General features: G+C 41.6%; 1 protein-coding gene across 3 annotated transcripts in view; it reads left to right on the top strand.

Moving 5' to 3' along the window:
• Positions 1-18,510, top strand: part of GRM1 (glutamate metabotropic receptor 1) — a 250,185-nt gene that overhangs the window by 69,915 nt on the left and 161,760 nt on the right. For all 3 annotated transcript variants that reach the window (XM_058170100.1, XM_058170108.1, XM_058170116.1), the window contains exon 2: positions 2,200-2,449. In XM_058170100.1, coding sequence (XP_058026083.1) covers positions 2,200-2,449 — 250 coding nt within the window. The remainder of the gene's footprint in view (positions 1-2,199; positions 2,450-18,510) is intronic.

Below are 18,510 nucleotides of genomic sequence, written 5' to 3'. Positions count from 1 at the left end.
ATTGCTCTTAATAATAATAATAATAATAATAATGTTTTAATTTGTATACCGCCCTTCTCCCGAAGGACTCAGGGCGGTGGTAGTGAAATAATTTGAGCAATATAGCCTCTGTGATCTATCTGAGATGTACTGCTAGTCTAGCCAAGAAGATTTAGTTTAGAAAGTGCTGCTCCCCTAGGTCTCAGATAAACTACAGGTAAAGGTAAAGGTTCCCATCGCACGTATGTGCTAGTCGTTCCCGACTCTACGGGGTGGTGCTCATCTCCATTTCAATGCTGAGGTGCCAGCGCTGTCCAAAGATGTCTCCGTGGTCATGTGGCCAGCATGACTAAACACCAAAGGTGCACGGAACGCTGTTACCTTCCCACCAAAGGTGGTCCCTATTTTTGTACTTGCATTTTTTAACATGCTTTCGAACTGCTAGGTTGGCAGAAGCTGGGACAAGTAATGGGAGCTCACCCCGTTACGCAGCACTAGGGATTCGAACCGCTGAACTGCCAACCTTTCGATCGACAAGCTCAGAGTCTTAGCCACTGAGCCACCACATCCCTCTTAAATAAACTATAGAGGAGTGAATTATTTGGTAGATTTGTTTTAATTAGCTAAGATATATGCAGTGAGCGGAGCAGATACAACCTTGGTCATTTTGAAGCCTCTCAGGTGCATTGGAAAAATAGTGACAATCTTTTCCTCTTTGGGGATGGGTCCTTGGTGCTCTCTGAACTTACTTGTTCTCTTACAGATGTTTCATTATCCAAACTAGGTAACATCATCAGTGCTGGTAAGGAGTGTGGTTTGTTGTCAGTTTATATTCAAGCAGCTTGACTGTCAGTGTTGGTGGGGATGATATTAGAGATTCTGTGGCTGGGCTGTTTACTAATGGCTCTTTGGCAGTTTCTTGATTGGGGTATTGCTTATTTGATTGTTGGTCTGATGTTAACCTTGGAGTTAATCTCTGCTGATCTGGGTGCTGATTGCTGGTGGAGAGGTGCCTGGGTCATTTTGTTCCTTTCGGGGCTGGGAGATAGTCTCTTTTGCATAGTCTATAGATGTTGCTATTTTCTCTATATCTATTGATGGATGGTTTATCAGAGTGCAAGACTTCTAGAAATTGTCAGGTTTCTACAAATAGCCACTATATATATATATTTGTTTTCTGAGGTTTTCGTGGGTGTTTGTATGTAGGTCTTTGGTTATTCAGGTTTTCTCCCGCGTAAAATTGGAAGTGTCTTGGCGACGTTTCGACGAAATCCCATTCGTCATCTTCAGGCTAGGTGTTTACAGCTTCATAAACATGAAGCCCCCACCCAAACAGGACACACCCCCATCCAATCAGAGCACACAAAAAAACCCCATCCAATCAGAGCACAGCCAAGCTCCCACCCAATCAGTTCAAACCCCCACTAGCAGTTAAAAGGAAGAAACAGCTGCGATCACATATTTCTCCTAGAAGCACGAAGCTGTAAACACCTAGCCTGAAGATGACGAATGGGATTTCGTCAAAACGTCGCCAAGACACTTCCAATTTTACGCAGGAGAAAACCCGAATAACCAAAGACCTACATTTTTATTCATATATATATATATATATGTATATGACAAACAGGTAAACAACTGGCAAAACACATCCACGAACACCAACTAACAGTCCAGAGACTTGTTGAAAATTCTTTAATTTCACAACACGTAGGCATATTTAAATATAGTTTCACTTGGAAAAATGTGACCATTCCAGACCAAACCAAGTCCAAAAACACCAGGGAATTTCTAGATGCCTGGCACTCTGACAAATCCAGCCATCAATGGACACGTAGACATTAACAACATCTGTTATGCAGGAGACAATCAACCAGCCCAAAAAAGAACAAGAAGACTCTCCACCAATAATCAGCACCCAAATCAGCATATATTAACTCAAAGGTTAACATCAGACCAACAATCAAGTAAACAACATCCCAATCAAGAAACAGCCAAAGAAGCCAACGGCAAACAGCCCAACCAACCCCCACCAACACTGGAAGGCAAGCCACTAGAACATAAACTGACAGCAAACCGCACTCCTTACTAGCATTGATGATGTTCCCTAGTTTGGGTAATGAAAGGTCTGCAAGAAAACAAACAAGGTCAGAGAGCACCAGGGACCCTTCAGGTCAACCCTGAGCTACAAATATTCTCCTTTATTTTTCCCCTTTTGTTTAGGAAACTATGGAGAGAGTGGCATGGAAGCTTTCAAGGAACTGGCTGCGCAGGAAGGCCTTTGCATTGCTCATTCAGACAAGATCTACAGCAATGCGGGAGAAAAAAGCTTTGAGAAGCTGTTACAGAAGCTCCGGGACAGGTTGCCAAAGGCCAGAGTTGTGGTTTGTTTCTGCGAAGGGATGACTGTCAGGGGAATCCTCATGGCTATGAGACGCATGGGAGTGTTTAGAGAGCTTCTACTGATTGGGAGGTAAGTCATGTACCTTTGCTTCAGGGGTGGGTTCTACTTACCTTTACTACCGGTTTGCAGCGGGATCGCGCAGAAGCTTCCTGATGATGTCGGGGTCAGTGGGCGGAGCCTCCCCCCCCGGTTTTACTACCAGTTCGCAAGAACCGGTTCAAACCGGGGACAACCCACCACTGCTTTGCTTGCTGTCATATCGGGACAAAGAGGAGAAAGAAAGGTAAAACCACTGAGCTTGTTACTGCTATAAATCTAGAGTTTAGAACCGAGAACTCTTCTGGAAAACCAAGACCACAGTTTAGGCTTATCTTCATTTTCTTGTATCACAAACACCTCACATTATTTTTTGAAGATAATTTCCATTTCACTTTGCCCTTAAAATAGCAGAGCAAATTTTAAAACCAACCAATGTTCTCTGGACAGGTTGCATAAATGAACAAAATGTGCTAAATTGAGTACTAAAGATGGATTATATAAACACCTTCTGGTAAAAGGAAGCATCATGAGCTAGTAGTATGATTTTACTTTATGTAACAACTTTTTTTATTAGTTTATAACATATGTTGTGGATTAATAGAGAAGCACAAGGTTGACCTTGGAGAGGACGCATGGCAACCATTAAGACAACATGAACTTTGTCTGGAAAAACAAGATAGTGGGAGAAAGAAATTCAAAATTGCTCCACCTTGATTTTCTTTGGTATAAGAGGGAGGGAAGGTAAAACACTTACAGGCTTTCAATAATCTGTTATTTTGCCTAAATTAATAAAGTAGAGTTCCACTATTTTTGTGGAATCTGCTTCTTGACCTGGCCTAATTTGAAGGGCTGACAGGTTTTGAATAACGGTTCTTCTTTTTTACATTTTTCCCTACCACAAAGATCTCCAAATGTTTCATTTTCAATAGCTTATTGTCTTTCATTTCCCCCCCACTTTTATGGAAACTTTCATTTTGTGAGAAATACTTGAGCACAAAACACAAACATCTCCTTCCCCCTCACTTAAAATTTCCAGCTCTGTACCTTGATAGTATCCTATCCACTTTGCATCATTGTCCATGAATAATGGTTCTTGTCCCTCCCAAAATTACTATGGATGGATGGATGGAAGGAAGGAAGGAAGGAAGGAAGGAAGGAAGGAAGGAAGGAAGGAAGGAAGGAAGGAGGGAAGGGTCATGTTTGATGTAAAATAATTCCCAGGGAACTTGCTGGGGAAGAGAAAGAAGGCTGCTTTTGTAAGAGATGGTGATAAGGCTGAGAAAGGAATGGGAGAGAAAGCAGACATGAACAGTCAAGAGAGAAGACTGAGCCAATTGCTACCTTATCTTCCAAATGGCAACTTAGTCCAAGTGTAAAATTATTCAATGAAAGCAACTTAAACTCTGTACACATGAGGCTGTAGAATTCCTTTGCTATGTCCAAAATTCGATATCCACCCCAGGCTAGCATGACTTACTGAAATCTATGCAGCTCTTGCTTCATTGAACTTGCCAGCTGTGCGCTGCTTGATAACCCCATTGGACTACATTTCTCTGTTCCCTCCAAAATTAATAAAACTAATATTTTCAGTTGAAAATGAAGCTCTTTCACTACTTCATCTGATAACTGAAAATATGTGTCCTCATTAGAGATCTATCTATATTTTTGAGTATTGAAAATATCACAAGGACAAAAATGTTTCCCAGGGAATGGGAAATTATGTGCAAAATGAAAACAATTTGATAAATATTTCCAGCATGCATTTAATCCTGAACACCACAAGTAGTGTCGTGTCCTCCTCTGATGGCCGGGTCGGGGAAGTCCGTATCAAGCGTGCCTCTGCAGCTTTGCCAAAGTTCTGTCAGAGTTCTCAGGGCGGCCAGGAGACCAGGATGTGACTTCAGCAATCCAATTTAGACTTTGCCTGACTCAAAGAATGCCAGAAAGCAGATCCTTTATATAGGCCACGGGGTGTGGCTCCATGACTCAGCACTTATCCAGGCCTGCCCTTCCCTTCCTTTTGCTGACGTCGCCTCTCCACTCTCCGGAAGCGTGGGTCCCTCCAGCCTCCAGCTGCTGGTAATTCCAGCTCCTGACTGGCTTCACACTCCCCAGGCTCACATGCTGTGGGGGAGGGGCCCAGCTGCTCCGTTTGTCCGGGCATGGTGCCAGGACTGGGGGCTGGAGGCATGCCAGGACATTCTTCTGCACTATCAGCATCCAGCAGGAGATGAGAGGGGCCCGGCTGCGGAGAGGGGGGCGAGCGAGGCACAACAAGTAGCTTTATTTGAATAAAACTGGCAACTTTGAATATATTTATGCAGGAAAACTCAAAATATGTCTGAGAAAAGTCATGTATTTTAGTCCAAGGAAAGCTCTGTTTCTTCATTTTTCGTTTTTGGCTAAGCTAGAGTTGAGAAAGGCTTTCAGTCAAGTATATGGATGGTTCCTCTTTTCAGGCAAAAGCAAAAGCAAAAGTAGTTGTTTTAGCTGATTCCTCAGGTGATGGGCACAGGTGAGACAACCTTTTTGCTAGGCGTCAAAAATATCATGGATTTGGCAATTTGTGCCAGAGGTAGAACTTACGTCTTTTAAACATCATTGACAGATCCCTGTTCTTTTTCTTCCAGCTGCCTGAGGGTTTCAACTTGTCACTGTTTCAATTTACCATTTCTTATGGACCCAGATGATGTATCCCTGCACTCAGGAGTGGTAGACTAAGCTGTCAAAAAAGAAAGTAGTAATGATAGGAAGCTTAGAGTACCATGAAGCCTGTCAAAATAAGGGGAAGAAATTTAGAGTAAATATTTTCTTCTTCCAGTCCATTTAATTCATAACCCTAGTGGCAGATGCCCTGAGAGTAATTCTTCCCCTTCCCTAAACAATTACAAAAACTGCTGAGTTATGTAAATATATTTGTCCTTCCTTCCTTCCTTCCTTCCTTCCTTCCTTCCTTCCTTCCTTCCTTCCTTCCTTCCTTCCTTCCTTCCTTCCTTCCATATGAATGGTTGAGACATCTATATGGTCACCCAATGTGCCTTCAAAAACTTATCATTTTCCACTCAAATATGCCATCTTTGGAAAGGACAAAGATTTGGAATTATGGACAAAAAGTATGTAATGTTGTGATTATTGTGGGTCTCCAATGACTCCTCTGGGAGAGAGAAGTTGAACAATTGCTGCAGAATTCTTTTACACTTCAGTGATGTTTATAACGCTTTCCCTCCCTTGTATATTAAAAGCATGCCAGTTCAGTATGGGTTCCATTTACCTTGGCTACCAGTTTGGAACTGTGAGCTCGTGCGTAGTGCTTTTCTGCATGTGCAGAACATCCGTGATGACATCAGGGTGGGTGGGCAGACCCTCCCGCTGCTGCCACCACTGATACAGTTATGATTGTTCACTTCAAAAATCTACCTATTTAAATTTCAGTTTCTTCCTCTATGTTTCCTCATATCTTTCTTTCATTCTGGGAAGTGGCTCACCAGGCTAATGTAGCCTGTTATTAACACACAGCTGCCTGCGGTTACAATTACTGCAGGCTCGAGTCCCACCGGGCCCAGGGTTGACTCAGCCTTCCATCCTTTATAAGGTAGGTAAAATGAGGACCCAGATTGTTGGGGGGGCAATAAGTTGACTTTGTATATAAATATACAAATAGGATGAGACTATTGCCTTACACAATGTAAGCCGCCCTGAGTCTTCGGAGAAGGGCGGGATATAAATTCAAATTTTAAAAAAAATTCATTTTGTCCTTTGCCACCTCATGTCATTTTACGTGACGTGTCAACAAAGGGGAGCATTGAAAGAGGAGGCTTCATCTGTTTTTAATTCCACATCAATCTCCATCTATCTCTTTGAAGTACAGAATACATGCCAACAGATATGTCTTCTGTAACAATATCATTTTCACAACGATAGTAAGATGATTTTAAAAAAATAACCCAAAACATAAACATGTACAGCTTGGAAGAAAGGAAAGCAAATTTCTCTCACCCACCCACCCAATATTCATCTGAAACTTTACAAGTTTCTTAGTGTCGCCTCTACGCTGCAAGCTCGGGCAGGAGCTGTCATGTAAAGCTTAAATTGCTTTTTAAATTGCTTGACAAACTGAAAGAAGTCACAAAATCTGAGAAATAAACATATTAACAGAACAAATGATGATGTCATCTTTCACACTGGCAAAATATGTTTTTTAAATGACTGAAATAAAATCTTGGCTAATCTAAATTAAAAAAAAACTTATTTTTCTAAAATAGAAATTCGGTATGAAGACAGATAGTAATGACAATTCTGATATCCTTGAACTCTAGGAATGCACTGAGATCTTTCGTAGAAAAACTAGTGAAATCTTTAGTGACAGCCTGTTTTATATTTATTTTTTTGACAGTATTAGTTGCCTGTCCCAATCCTGATTGATTGTTAGAGAAGAATAAGGCCAATATAATACTATCTAAAAAGTATGAATATGATGACAATAAAAAGAACCATCTAGTTACTGAACCTCCAAATCAGATGAGACCTGATGAGAAGCAATATGGATGGTCTATGAACCTCACGAAAAAGGGAAACCTTCAGGAAGTTCATATAAAAATGATTACGCAAAAGTTCAGTCGAACAATACCAAGAGCTGTGAAGAAATATCCACACTTTCATAGGAAATTAATTTAAACAGTTCTTTCAATCACCAGCTAAAATGTTCGGGCAGAGCTTCCCAATTCAGATTTAGGCATGAATGTTACCAAACTTTGTTGGCTATCTATAAATCTAGTTTTGCGCACAAGAACAATACAGATAAGTTTCATTAGGATTATACTGATTTCCAAAAAGAATTAGGCTATGTTCAGTGCAGGATAATGCTTGCTTTCCTTTCAGACAGCCAAAGATTAAAACTGCATAGATAAGACACATTGGTCTGACATCTCCAGCCACAGTCTGTAGACCAAATGAGACAAAACTCCACCCAAGATGTGAACTTAAGTTTTAAAATGTAAGGTCCAAAATGGACAGTTCCACAGCATACAGGCAGCAAGCATGCAAGGAAGGGCCACGCCTGGGAACAGTGTGGCAAACATCTTATACATTCATGTAGCCAATCAGTGACGAAAGTTTGTTACTCAACCCTGGGCAATGTCTTGCTTATGCTCTTCTTATCTATAGAGCATGCCTTGTCCATGCCTTCCTTATCTATAGAGAATTCCTTGTAGCCTTGTGTGTTTGTGCCCTCCTTATCTATTTTGGTTTAACCCTGGGCAGCTCCTGCTTCTGTCCTCCTTATCTATTCTCCAAGGATGTGCCTAGCATCAGTGCAGAAGCAAGAAACAGAAGTGAGATAGCACGAGTTAAACTAATTCTTATTACTATGTCCTATTACTATGTCCCTTGAACGCCTTCTTAATAGTATCATAACCTCAGCCCAGAAACTTTTAAGATCTCAAAATTGTGCCGGGATAGCAGCAAAAGTTATAAAAGTTGAAAATAGGAACCTTCCATACAACAAGAGTTGGAGTGATTTACCAATAAGTGGAACAAATGAGAAATAAACACGGTGCAATCAGATAAGAAATGCTTGATCCCAGATGTCACTTGATTTGGAAATGTGGCTATGCCAGAAAGTCTGTTTCTAGAATTACAGTAATATATCAGCTACACCGTTTTCTGAGCTGACTATACCTAGCAACAATCATCCAATCTATCTTGATGCTGCGCTGCACTGTTATCTTTGAAAAGTGTCCAAAAATTGCTATTAGTACAGGATGGGTAGCTAAGCCAGTGCCAAGTACAGGGATTATAGAATTCCTATGATCGAAGTCCCCCTCCTTGGCTGCCAGTTACCTTCCAGGTACAATACAGAGCACAGATCTTGGCCTAGTGGTTAAGTCACCAGACTAGAAAGGGGGAAATTGCGAGTTCTAGTCCTGCCTTAGTCAGGAAAGTCAGCGAGTGACCTGGGCCAGTCACACATTCACTCACAGGGTGGTTGTTGTGGAGAAAATAGAAGGAGGAATATGTGTTAGGTATGTTTGTCGCCTTGAGTTATATCTAAAAATAATAAAGGTGGGCTCCAAATAAATAAAATATTTAAATGCCTTCAACATTCTTCCTAAGAAGCTGAAAGACGCTAAGCTTGTGTGTCTTTAGCTGACTGCTTGTAAAAGAATAGTTTATTTATCTTTCATTCAGTTGACTGCAGTTTATATTCTTCCTTTCCCCTTTTATTGCTATATTGATTTTCTGCCTTCTGTATGTAAATTCATGTCTTATTTTTCTTAGTTCTGTGTCTTTTATGACTTCTTAATTTACATTTCTACTTATTGCTGTAGCTTGACTTAACTTCAGCCATATTCTTGTTTATCTGTGTTCTTCCTGCTGGTGCTTGCATTCCCTGCCTCTCCATCCTCCGCCAGCCCTCACAAAGGCCCTTGTTAATTGCTTGCAGGTGCTACGCTTTTCTTTGGCTTTCTGTTGCTGGGTAGAGGGGGCGGTTTTGCAGCCTCCATTTCTGGTCTGCTGCTATGCTGAGTTGCTTCTTCAAGCCTCGTGTTGGGTCTTTGGTCTTCTCGGTAGTCCCTGTCAGCTCCCTGTCTTTACATTCTTAGTGTTGCCTCTTCTGGCTATCAAAGGCTTGCCAGCATTCTGGACCTCATTTTTCTAGATGCTGCTGTAGCAACATCTGAGATCCTCAATTCCTTTGTCCTTCTCACACAATGAGTCAGTGGTGGGTTTCAAAAAATTTTACTACTGGTTTCTGTGGCTTGGTGGGTGTGGCATGGCTTGGTGGGCATGGCATCATGGGCGTGGCAGGGGAAGGATACTGTAAAATCTTCATTCCCACCCTGCTCCAGGGGAAGGTTACTGCAAAATCCCCATTTCCTCCCGATCCGCTGGGACTTGGGAGGCAGAGAATAGAAGGGGGTGGGGCCAGTCAGAATTTTTACTACCGGTTCTCCGAACTACTCAAAATTTCCGCTACCAGTTCTCCAGAACTGGTCAGAACCTGCTGAAACCCACCTCTGCAATGAGTTGTCATACTGCTCCTGGTCCAGTGAATCTCCAGCCAAAGTCATTCTCATCCGCCCACTGCCACGGAGTTGCTGTTGCCAGTCTCTTGGGTTCCCCAACATTTAGCAGAGGTCTCCAACCACTTACTGTTCTTCATAGACCTCACTTTCTTCACCCTTCATGCCACAGTGCTCTGCACACTTCCAATTTTCCCTCAGGCGTGGACTTCACACTTTACATGTAGCTACCCCTTACATAAAGGGTTAGAAAAGGGTGGGTGTCAGGGTTCCAAGGAACACCCTAAACGAAATCAAACTCCAAGGCTTGCAATTCCTCAAAGCTAACTTTTATTAGAGATGTCATATTGGCACATCTGGGAAAACCTGAATCTGAGAGCTTCTGGGTTTTCCTCACCCAAAAGAAAGTTCAAGACCTTGCCCACTTCTCCCACATGTCCACCACTGCTCCAATCAGTTCCTTCACATACAGAAGACAACCTCCACTTTCTTCTCAGCGCAGCTGTCGGACACCATGGCCTTGAACTTCTCTGCAAAATTTTATTATGGCTAATTCCACTTCATTCATGCAATCCCCCCTGCCAACTTCCCAAGAATAGGATTGTGGCAGGCTTGGATCCTGAAGGCACCAAGGTAATATGGCTTCCAGGCCTGACAGTGGGCTTTAAACAGGAAGGAGGAGACACATATATTTTTCCCCCTCTGCATTTCCTCCTTCCCCACATCTCCACTTTCTCAGTGTTTAGGAAGTTGGCAAAGGCACATTTCTTCCACCAACATTTGAACTGTTCATTTATTTAATTTATTTCATGTTAATGTCTGGCTGTTATTTGTATTTTAATTGTATTGAAATTGCTGTATAATGCAACAACTCTAAGCAAAGAAAGAAAGGCAGGATATAGATCCAAAATTAGTATTAATCAATCAATCAATCAATCAATCAATCAGTCGAAGCATGTGTGAAATAAGAAAATGACAAAAACTGAAACAAAGAGCAATGGAGTAAAAATACTATACCAGTCAGTGGACCAAGCACTTCAAATCAAACAGCAGACAATAGACCAAATTTTTAAAAGGTACGTAAAACAATGGATTCGCAGAATCCTTGGGATTCTCCAAATGCCTAATTTGTAGGCGCATTCACAGAGCCTGTTTTCTACAGCTTTAATGTTATTTATTGAAGACATGTCCTTAGAATACAGGCTCCAACTTCTCACCAGTGCTGAAGCTGATACAAACATTCCAGCATATTTTTATTTATTTATTTATTTGTCACAACAGTATATATAAGCATAAGCATGAAATAACTATACAATATATAAGCATATATATGAGCATAAGTATGTGATAACTATATTAATTGGATATAATGAAAGGAAACAATAGGACAGGAACAGTAGGCACATCTGTGCTCTTATGCACGCCCCTTACAGACCTCTTAGGAATGGGGTGAGGTCGACAGTAGACAGTCTTTGGTTAAAGCTTTGGGGATTTTGGGAAGAGACCACAGAGTCAGGTAGTGCATAAAAACTGTGTTTTCCTTGGAAAAACAGATAAAGGCTTATTTGGTCGATTGATGTCACATGAAGAAGATGCATGAACTGACACATGCTGAGATGGTGATTTGTTCAACTATGATTAGTTTAGCCTATCTGTTGGCCCTTCAATGTGATTTTAGAGCCTGTTCTGCAATGCTGTTTTGGCTGCAGGGGGAAAGTAGAATCTTCGTTTCTACAGCCACATTCTTACTTTTGTTTTTCAAATGGCTCAATTTATGAGTGGATAAACCTGATTCTGTTTAATGTAAGAGGACACAGGTATACCCTTACCGACTTTCAAGTTTCTGTCATTATACCACCCAAGAGTAAAGTGGCTTATAAAAACTCAATAAAATTAAAATTTTAAAAAAAGAGTTAAGTGGCATTTGTGAAATCCTTGAATGCCTACCTGGAAGGGTGAACAGTGGCAACTGAAAGAGAATCAACAACTTTAATTATTTGCTAACACCTAGAGGGCATCCAGTTGATAAGCCAATAATTGTTTTGGAAAAATGAGGCTATCCCACTATAGCCACCATCATTCATAGCCGTTCAGTGTGAAAATTAGTGATGGCCTTTTCTATGGTTGGTGACATTCAAACTTTGGCCAAAAAAACCATGCCAATCACTGCCCTTACAGTGTCATGCAAAGGAACCGTATGAACAGCATGGCTGTTCCAGATGCATTTAACAGTCATGTTATTGGAGCAACACTATGCTAAGAGGATTGCCTTCTTTCTCTAGAGTAGGAGGAAATCGTGGCAAAATAGCTGTATAGATGACCATTACAGGTTTATTAATAGAGTTAATAGAAGAAAGATGGGGTCATAGAAAATACATTGGCATAGAAAATACAACCTCGTCTTCTAACAATGATGTGAAGCAAATCTCCCAGATAGTACTTCAAATTCAGTAGAGAAAACCCCCAGACTGGCTACAATTTTATAAAGTGATTAATATAGAGATGTCCACCGCCATGCATATATTCATACAGCTGTCAAAAGTATAGCTGTTTATTAGAACTGTGGTCATGGCTCATATTTTCATGATGAAAACAAAGAACAAAAAGCTGTTGCTGGAGCAGAGACATATTCCAAGGAATTTGTTTCGACTCCTTGGGCAACACAATGAAGCTGTACTGAGGCTTAAGGAGACACAATACATTGCTGGGTAGTGGGTGGGGATGGACTTGGCATTCATTTCACTGAAATGTTTATCATTCAGGACAACAGCCATCAGAGTGCAGCTCCTGAATTTTTAATTTAGAAGTGCTACATATATAAGATTGGTAGCAATAGAGGAAGCATTTTGTTATATTGGGATGAAGGTAATCTTCAACTGAGAATGGATTTTGTGCCTCTCGGTCAGAAATAGTAGACAGGTCCATCATATTGATATTTGATTTGTGAGTGTTTTAAATATGCAAACTGCTGCATTAGTCCAGCAGTTCACAAGAAGGGGATGTTGTGGTCATGTTGCAAAGCATCCCTCTGAAACCACTGCTGAGTTTCTTTGCATGATTACTTTGAGATGTCCCCCCCTCCCTTCCTTCCTTCCTTCCTTCCTCCCTCCCTCCCTCCCTTGTATTTGTTTCCTGGAAAGCAAATTATTGATTAAAACTTATATTTGTGTGGATAATACTGTGTGCTTTCTTTATTTCAGTTTGGTAGCGGAACTTTTGCCCTTATATCCTGCATTGCAACCCTGAGTACATCAAAGTAAAAGGAAGGCTAATTTGGGCTGGTAATTGCATAGACCAATAGCATTTCTTTTTTTTAAAAAAAAAGTTCTTTATTTTTATTTTTCATCAGCATATTTAAATGTACAGTCTCTTATCCATCATTAATCATTATTCATTCCTCTTATCTTTTAACTTCCATTTGTTAGTTAGTTAGTTGTTCGGGCCTGCTCTTTTACCATTTCCTTTCTTTGTTTTAATACAACTTTTCCTCTTCCCTTCTCTCCTTTCTTCTATCTCTTTCTACTTTCCTCATTCCTCCTCTCCTTCCCTTTTCTACTTCCTCTCCTCTTTCCCCTCTCCTCTCTTTTTCCTCCCTTTCTTACCCTCTCTCCGACTCTTCTTTCCCCTTCCTTCTTCCTCTCCTTTTCCCTTTCTTCTTTCCTCCTCTCTCCTTGCCTCCCTACTCCACTCCTTTCCTCTCTCTACTCCTCTCCCCTTTACCACTCCCTTGTTGTTTCTGTTTTCAATTCAATCTAAAATGGTATTCAAGCAGCCCCGATTTCTTCAGTAGCATTTCTTAATAGTTGGATGATAGTTACAACTTTTAGTTTCCAGTCAGTGCCAGGACTTCCCCAATTTTAGTGGTTCTGCATTGTGTTTGTATGTGTAGAGTTGGAGTTGTGGTGGTGGTGGTGGTGGTGGGGTATTTCTTTTCTGTATTCGCAGAGCTTCAAAACCATAAGAACATAGAATGGAAAGGTTCTGAGAGATAATCTAACCCAACCTCCTACCTGGTGCAGGAACCACCTCCTATAACAACTCTGACAAATGAGCATCCAGTCTCCATTTAAATATCTCCAATGAAAGAGAATCTACTATCTCCTGAGGAAATCTAATCCATTGTTGAGCCATTCTTATTGTTAGAATATTTTTCCCAATCTCCAGCTGAAATCTACTTATAATTTAAACCCACTGTTTCTTGTTCTATTTTTCTGGAATGTCTCTGAAAAATTTCTGCTCTTTTACATGACTTTCTTTCATATAGTTTAAGATGCCTATCGTGTGTCTCTACAAAATCTGACACTCAGAAATGCACCTATATTCTTTTGTTTCTTTTGATTAAGCCCCTATCTGAAGAATATTAGATGCAAATGATCGTTCAATTCATCAATGTTTACGCCAGGGGTGGGTTCTACTTACCTTTACTACTGGCTCACATCGTGCCCACGCGCGCATGTGCAGAAGAGTTTTGATGATGTCTAGGTCAGTGGGCGGAGCCTCTTGCCGGTTTTACTACCGGTCCAAACCGGGGGCAACCCACCACTGACATACGCGCACACACATATTATACATATCCCACATGCATGCATCTATTGAGGACACAACTTCATCCAAACTCCTTAAATCTACCCAAAGTATTCCTATTTCACATCCAGTGTTAATGTTAATTTAAAACAGAACACCTATAGTTCAAAAATAAATGTGTTGAGATGAACAACTATCGAATGAATTCTACTCATCAGTGCAATTACAGTGAATATAAAATGAGCTCCAAATATCTTGAAGGGTTCAAATTGAATTCACAAAAATTTTGCCACCTTAAATTGCAATGTCTTTGGTTAACTCTTTGGCTAACTATTGAATAGCAATAGTTGAAACAAAATAGTTGTGACATTTTGCTCATAGAAATCCTTGAGTTATCAGAAGACAGGCCTTGTGGGCCTTGTATACACACTCAGGTAATCTCCCAATCTTATTTGTTAAAGTATCTGAAACAGTTGGATTAATAAACAAATTGGGAAGAAGAAAATATTCAGGTAAGGGATATCTGAGAATAAAGAAAAACATTTCATTAATGATTTCCCCTTTTCCCAACCTGGAATTTAGAAATTCCAGGACTTTGTCATAAGTTCTTAGAATTCATCAGGCAGACAATGCACACAACAGCCCTTCTTGCAAATGTTTGTTTATACATAGCCAGTCAAGGATAGAAACTAAGCAAGTAGCATTCAGTTAATGCATAAAAACAAACTTAATTTTCCCCATCTTTTTCTTGCTTCTGCCATCAAAGGAGTGAAATTTTTTTACGGCCTAATTGATTTACCATTCCTAAATTAACTATCTCCCTGCCTGCTATAATGTTGCTTCCACTAACATGTTAGTAAGTCTGTCCTAAACGAACGCTTCCTGTGTAGCTATTTCTAAATTCCCCAACGAATTAATCAAAGGGTTCAATTTGCTGGTAATCTCTTGTGGCTAGCACAACTCTGATCTACTTTTTTGGTAGCCTTGAATCCCTTTATCCCTCTAAGGATTTACCCAGTGAGATGGCACACTGTCCTTCTCTTTGCATGGTGATTTCTACGCCAACTCCTCTTCAGTAATCTTAAATGAACCTGGAACCTGATTCCTTCTTAATTCCATCTTCATTTACTAGCTGTTTTCCCTCTCCTGATCTGAATCCATCTCCAAAACTCTAAAACTTCTCACAAGCTTCTTAACCCATTTCGAGACTATAAATGTGTGAAAACCTCGTCTGTTTTTCTATCCGCTTTTTGCCACTTTCAAGTTTTCACCATGGGGATAGTTTTACATGTCTATGAGATAACATGACAGAGTATTAGATGATGTCTACACTCCCCTTTCTGTTCCAGACAGATTTACTTTCACTTGGGATTGTACGTGTAATATTTTCCCAACAAATAGACAATCAAAGAATGTGAAGCAAAAACCCAGCTAGACAAAGCTGTATTTTCAATCTCTGTCTCCCACCTTCTTTCCTCTTGTTACCTCTGTCTGTCCATAATAAAATAATCACATGGGAAAAAAGAGAGACAGCCATTTTTGTCTCTTGTGTCACCTGCTATGTTGCATTCCTGTCAATAGCACGTTTTCTCATTAGAAAGGGGAAGGTGCAAAAGGGAGTTCTTTTCTTACAGAATAGCCTGAATCTAGATTACTGATCCAGCAGGATTTTATATTTTGTCTGGACCTCATTGGAACTCCCTCAACTCCCTTTTTTCTCCAAAAGAAAAAAACATGCTTTTAAAAGGTTAGCAATTATTTTAAAGAATCACATAACGATGATTTAGTTATGACATCACTGGATTTTTATTTTTATTTTTTTGCCTTATGACCAGTGGTGGGATTCAAATAATTTAACAACCGGTTCTCTGCCCTAATGATTTCTTCCAACAACCAAACTGTTCAGAAAGTTAACAACCAGTTCTCCCGAAGTGGTGCGAACTGGCTGAATCCCACCACTGCTTATGACCCAAGACTAGGAACAACTGCACGAGCAAATAAATACACAGTATCATACATCTTAATATTTATGATCCCGCAATATCACTATTGCAATTCAATGAAATTCAAAATATGATAAATGAAGCACAGAAAGCAGCCATACAAGGGAACAAAGAGAATGCTCCAATATTGAGATGATACTGAAATAATTGTAACATTAGGTGCAGCTGCACTTTCAGGAAAAGGTTCTGTTGATAGAATATCCAAACCAGGGGTGAAATCCAGCAGGTTCTGGAGAACCGGCAGCAGAAATTTTTAGTAGTTTGGAGAACTGGCAAATGCCATCTCTGGCTGGCCCCAGAGTAGGGTGGGAATGAAGATTTTGCAATATCCTTCTCCCAGGAGTGGGTAGGGAATGGGGATTTTGCAATATCCTTCTCCCAGGAGTGGGTAGGAAATGGGGAATTTGCAGTATCCTTCCCCTGCCAAACCCACCAAGCCACACCACACCCACCAAGCCACACCCACAGAACCGGTAGTAAAAAAAATTGGATTTCACCACTGGTCCAAACCATAAAGAATGTGGCAAAGATGTCACTGGAAATGCACAAAGCCAGATCACAATGTGGAATTAATATAGGAATACCAGAACAACCGTAACAAGCTCCTGACTCACACAAGCAGAGGGAGTTTGTAAATTTGGAATCTATTCTGACTATTTCTGTGCAAGACTCTGTCTATGCTTTCTCAGACACGTTGAATCTTAAATTGATCAGATGATAAAGAATACCAAAATTTCCTAAGAGCAGTAGGAAAACAAAAGACCCCACAGAGAAGAGCAGACCGTGATTCTTGTTTCCTTTGATATACTTGGTTGCTCTTTGTATATCATTTCAGTAAAATGATTAATAAGAATCTATTACCCAGAATTGTGGATGGTGTGTGGGATGTTCTGCAACGTAGCTTTGAATTCAGTGGTAATGAACATTGTTTACATGAAAACTTTAAAAACACCTTCTGTCTACCTCTGTACCAAAAAATGTAAGGAAAGAGTTTTTGCATTTAATTGTGGAAAAGTTGATCATCTGTATAATTACTGACTTTGCAATAAGCCTGTTTATCCCTTTCATCAAAAGGACATTTTCAGATGTTAAAGACCTTTTATAGTCATCCAATTAAAGTTTTTATTCTAGGATGTTAAAGCCAAGCAACCGGTTTTATTTCAAAGTTTGTTTTTTTTAATAGGAAAAGTTTCATCTCTAAAAGCTAAGATGCCAAAGCCCCTCCATATTGAATCAGCCGAGGGCCCAGGGTAGGGGTGGGGGGGTGGCGGTTGTTATTAAAGAGAGTCTAGAGCCGAAGGAGGCCACTGTACCTCAGATTGCCGGGTGTGAATCCCTCTTTGTGAGGTGGGGTCATAGATGTCAGATGGGCTTGCTGGTCGCGTACCTGGCTCCTTGCTGCGTGACAGCCGCCCTGCCCGAGCTTCTGGAGGTGCTTGCCGGGGTGGCAGTGGAGACCCCCAGACTTTTAGTCATGGGGGACTTTAACTTGCCATCTGCTGGCTCGTCATCGACAGTAGCTCGGGAGTTCATGGCCTCCATGACAGCCCTGGACCTGACTCAAGTAGTTGATGGCCCTACTCACATCGGGGGAGGCACACTGGACCTGATTTTCATCTCTGGTCAGTGGTTGAAGGATCTGGACTTGAGAGATATAGTCACAGAACCTTTGTCATGGTCAGATCACCTCCTTCGCCTGGACTTTCTGACCGCTACCCAACACCGCAGGAGATGGAACCACTACGTTGGTACCGTCCCAGGCGCCTGATGGACCCAGAGAGGTTTCGGACGGAGCTTGGGCCATTCCCTGAGGATCTGGCTCACGGCACGGCAGAGGAACTAGCCGCAGCCTGGGAACGGGCTGCGGCTGGGGCTTTAGACCGTGTCGTGCCTCTGCGGCCTCTGACCCGGCGCAGATCCCAACCGGCTCCTTGGTTCTCCGAGGAGCTGAGGGGGATGAAACGCCGGAGAAGACGCCTAGAGAGTTCTTGGAGGTCCAGCCGCTCAGAGGTTGATCGGACACTAGTTAGATCCTATACTAGGACCTACCTAGTGGCACTGAGGGAAGCGAGGCGGTGCTACGCCTCCTCCCTCATTGCGCCGGCAGATAACCGCCCAGCTGCCCTGTTTCGGGTGACCCGCTCCCTCCTTCACCAGGGGGAGCGGGATGACCCGTTGCAGGGACGTGCTGAGGAGTTTAACGGTTATCTATACGATAAAATCGTTCAGCTTCGAGACGGTCTGGACCAGAATTGTGGCGATTCGGACGGGACGGCTGAGGCGGTCTTGGTGATATTGTCTGGGATGAATTTGACCCTGTGGCTCCCGAGGACATGGACAGGTTGCTGGGTAGATTGAATGCCACCACGTGTTTACTGGACCCGTGCCCCTCCTGGCTGGTGCTGGCCACTCAGGAGGTGACACGAGGCTGGCTCCAGGGGATTACGAGCGCTTCCTTGTTGGAGGGAGTCTTTCCGGCCGCCTTGAAAGAGGCGGTGGTGAGGCCCCTCCTCAAGAAGCCTTCCCTGGGCCCCGCTGTTTT

This window comes from Ahaetulla prasina, chromosome 1, assembly GCF_028640845.1.
Source record: "Ahaetulla prasina isolate Xishuangbanna chromosome 1, ASM2864084v1, whole genome shotgun sequence".
Classification (NCBI taxonomy): Eukaryota; Metazoa; Chordata; class Lepidosauria; order Squamata; family Colubridae; genus Ahaetulla; species Ahaetulla prasina.
This window is presented reverse-complemented; position numbering and strand designations above follow the sequence as displayed.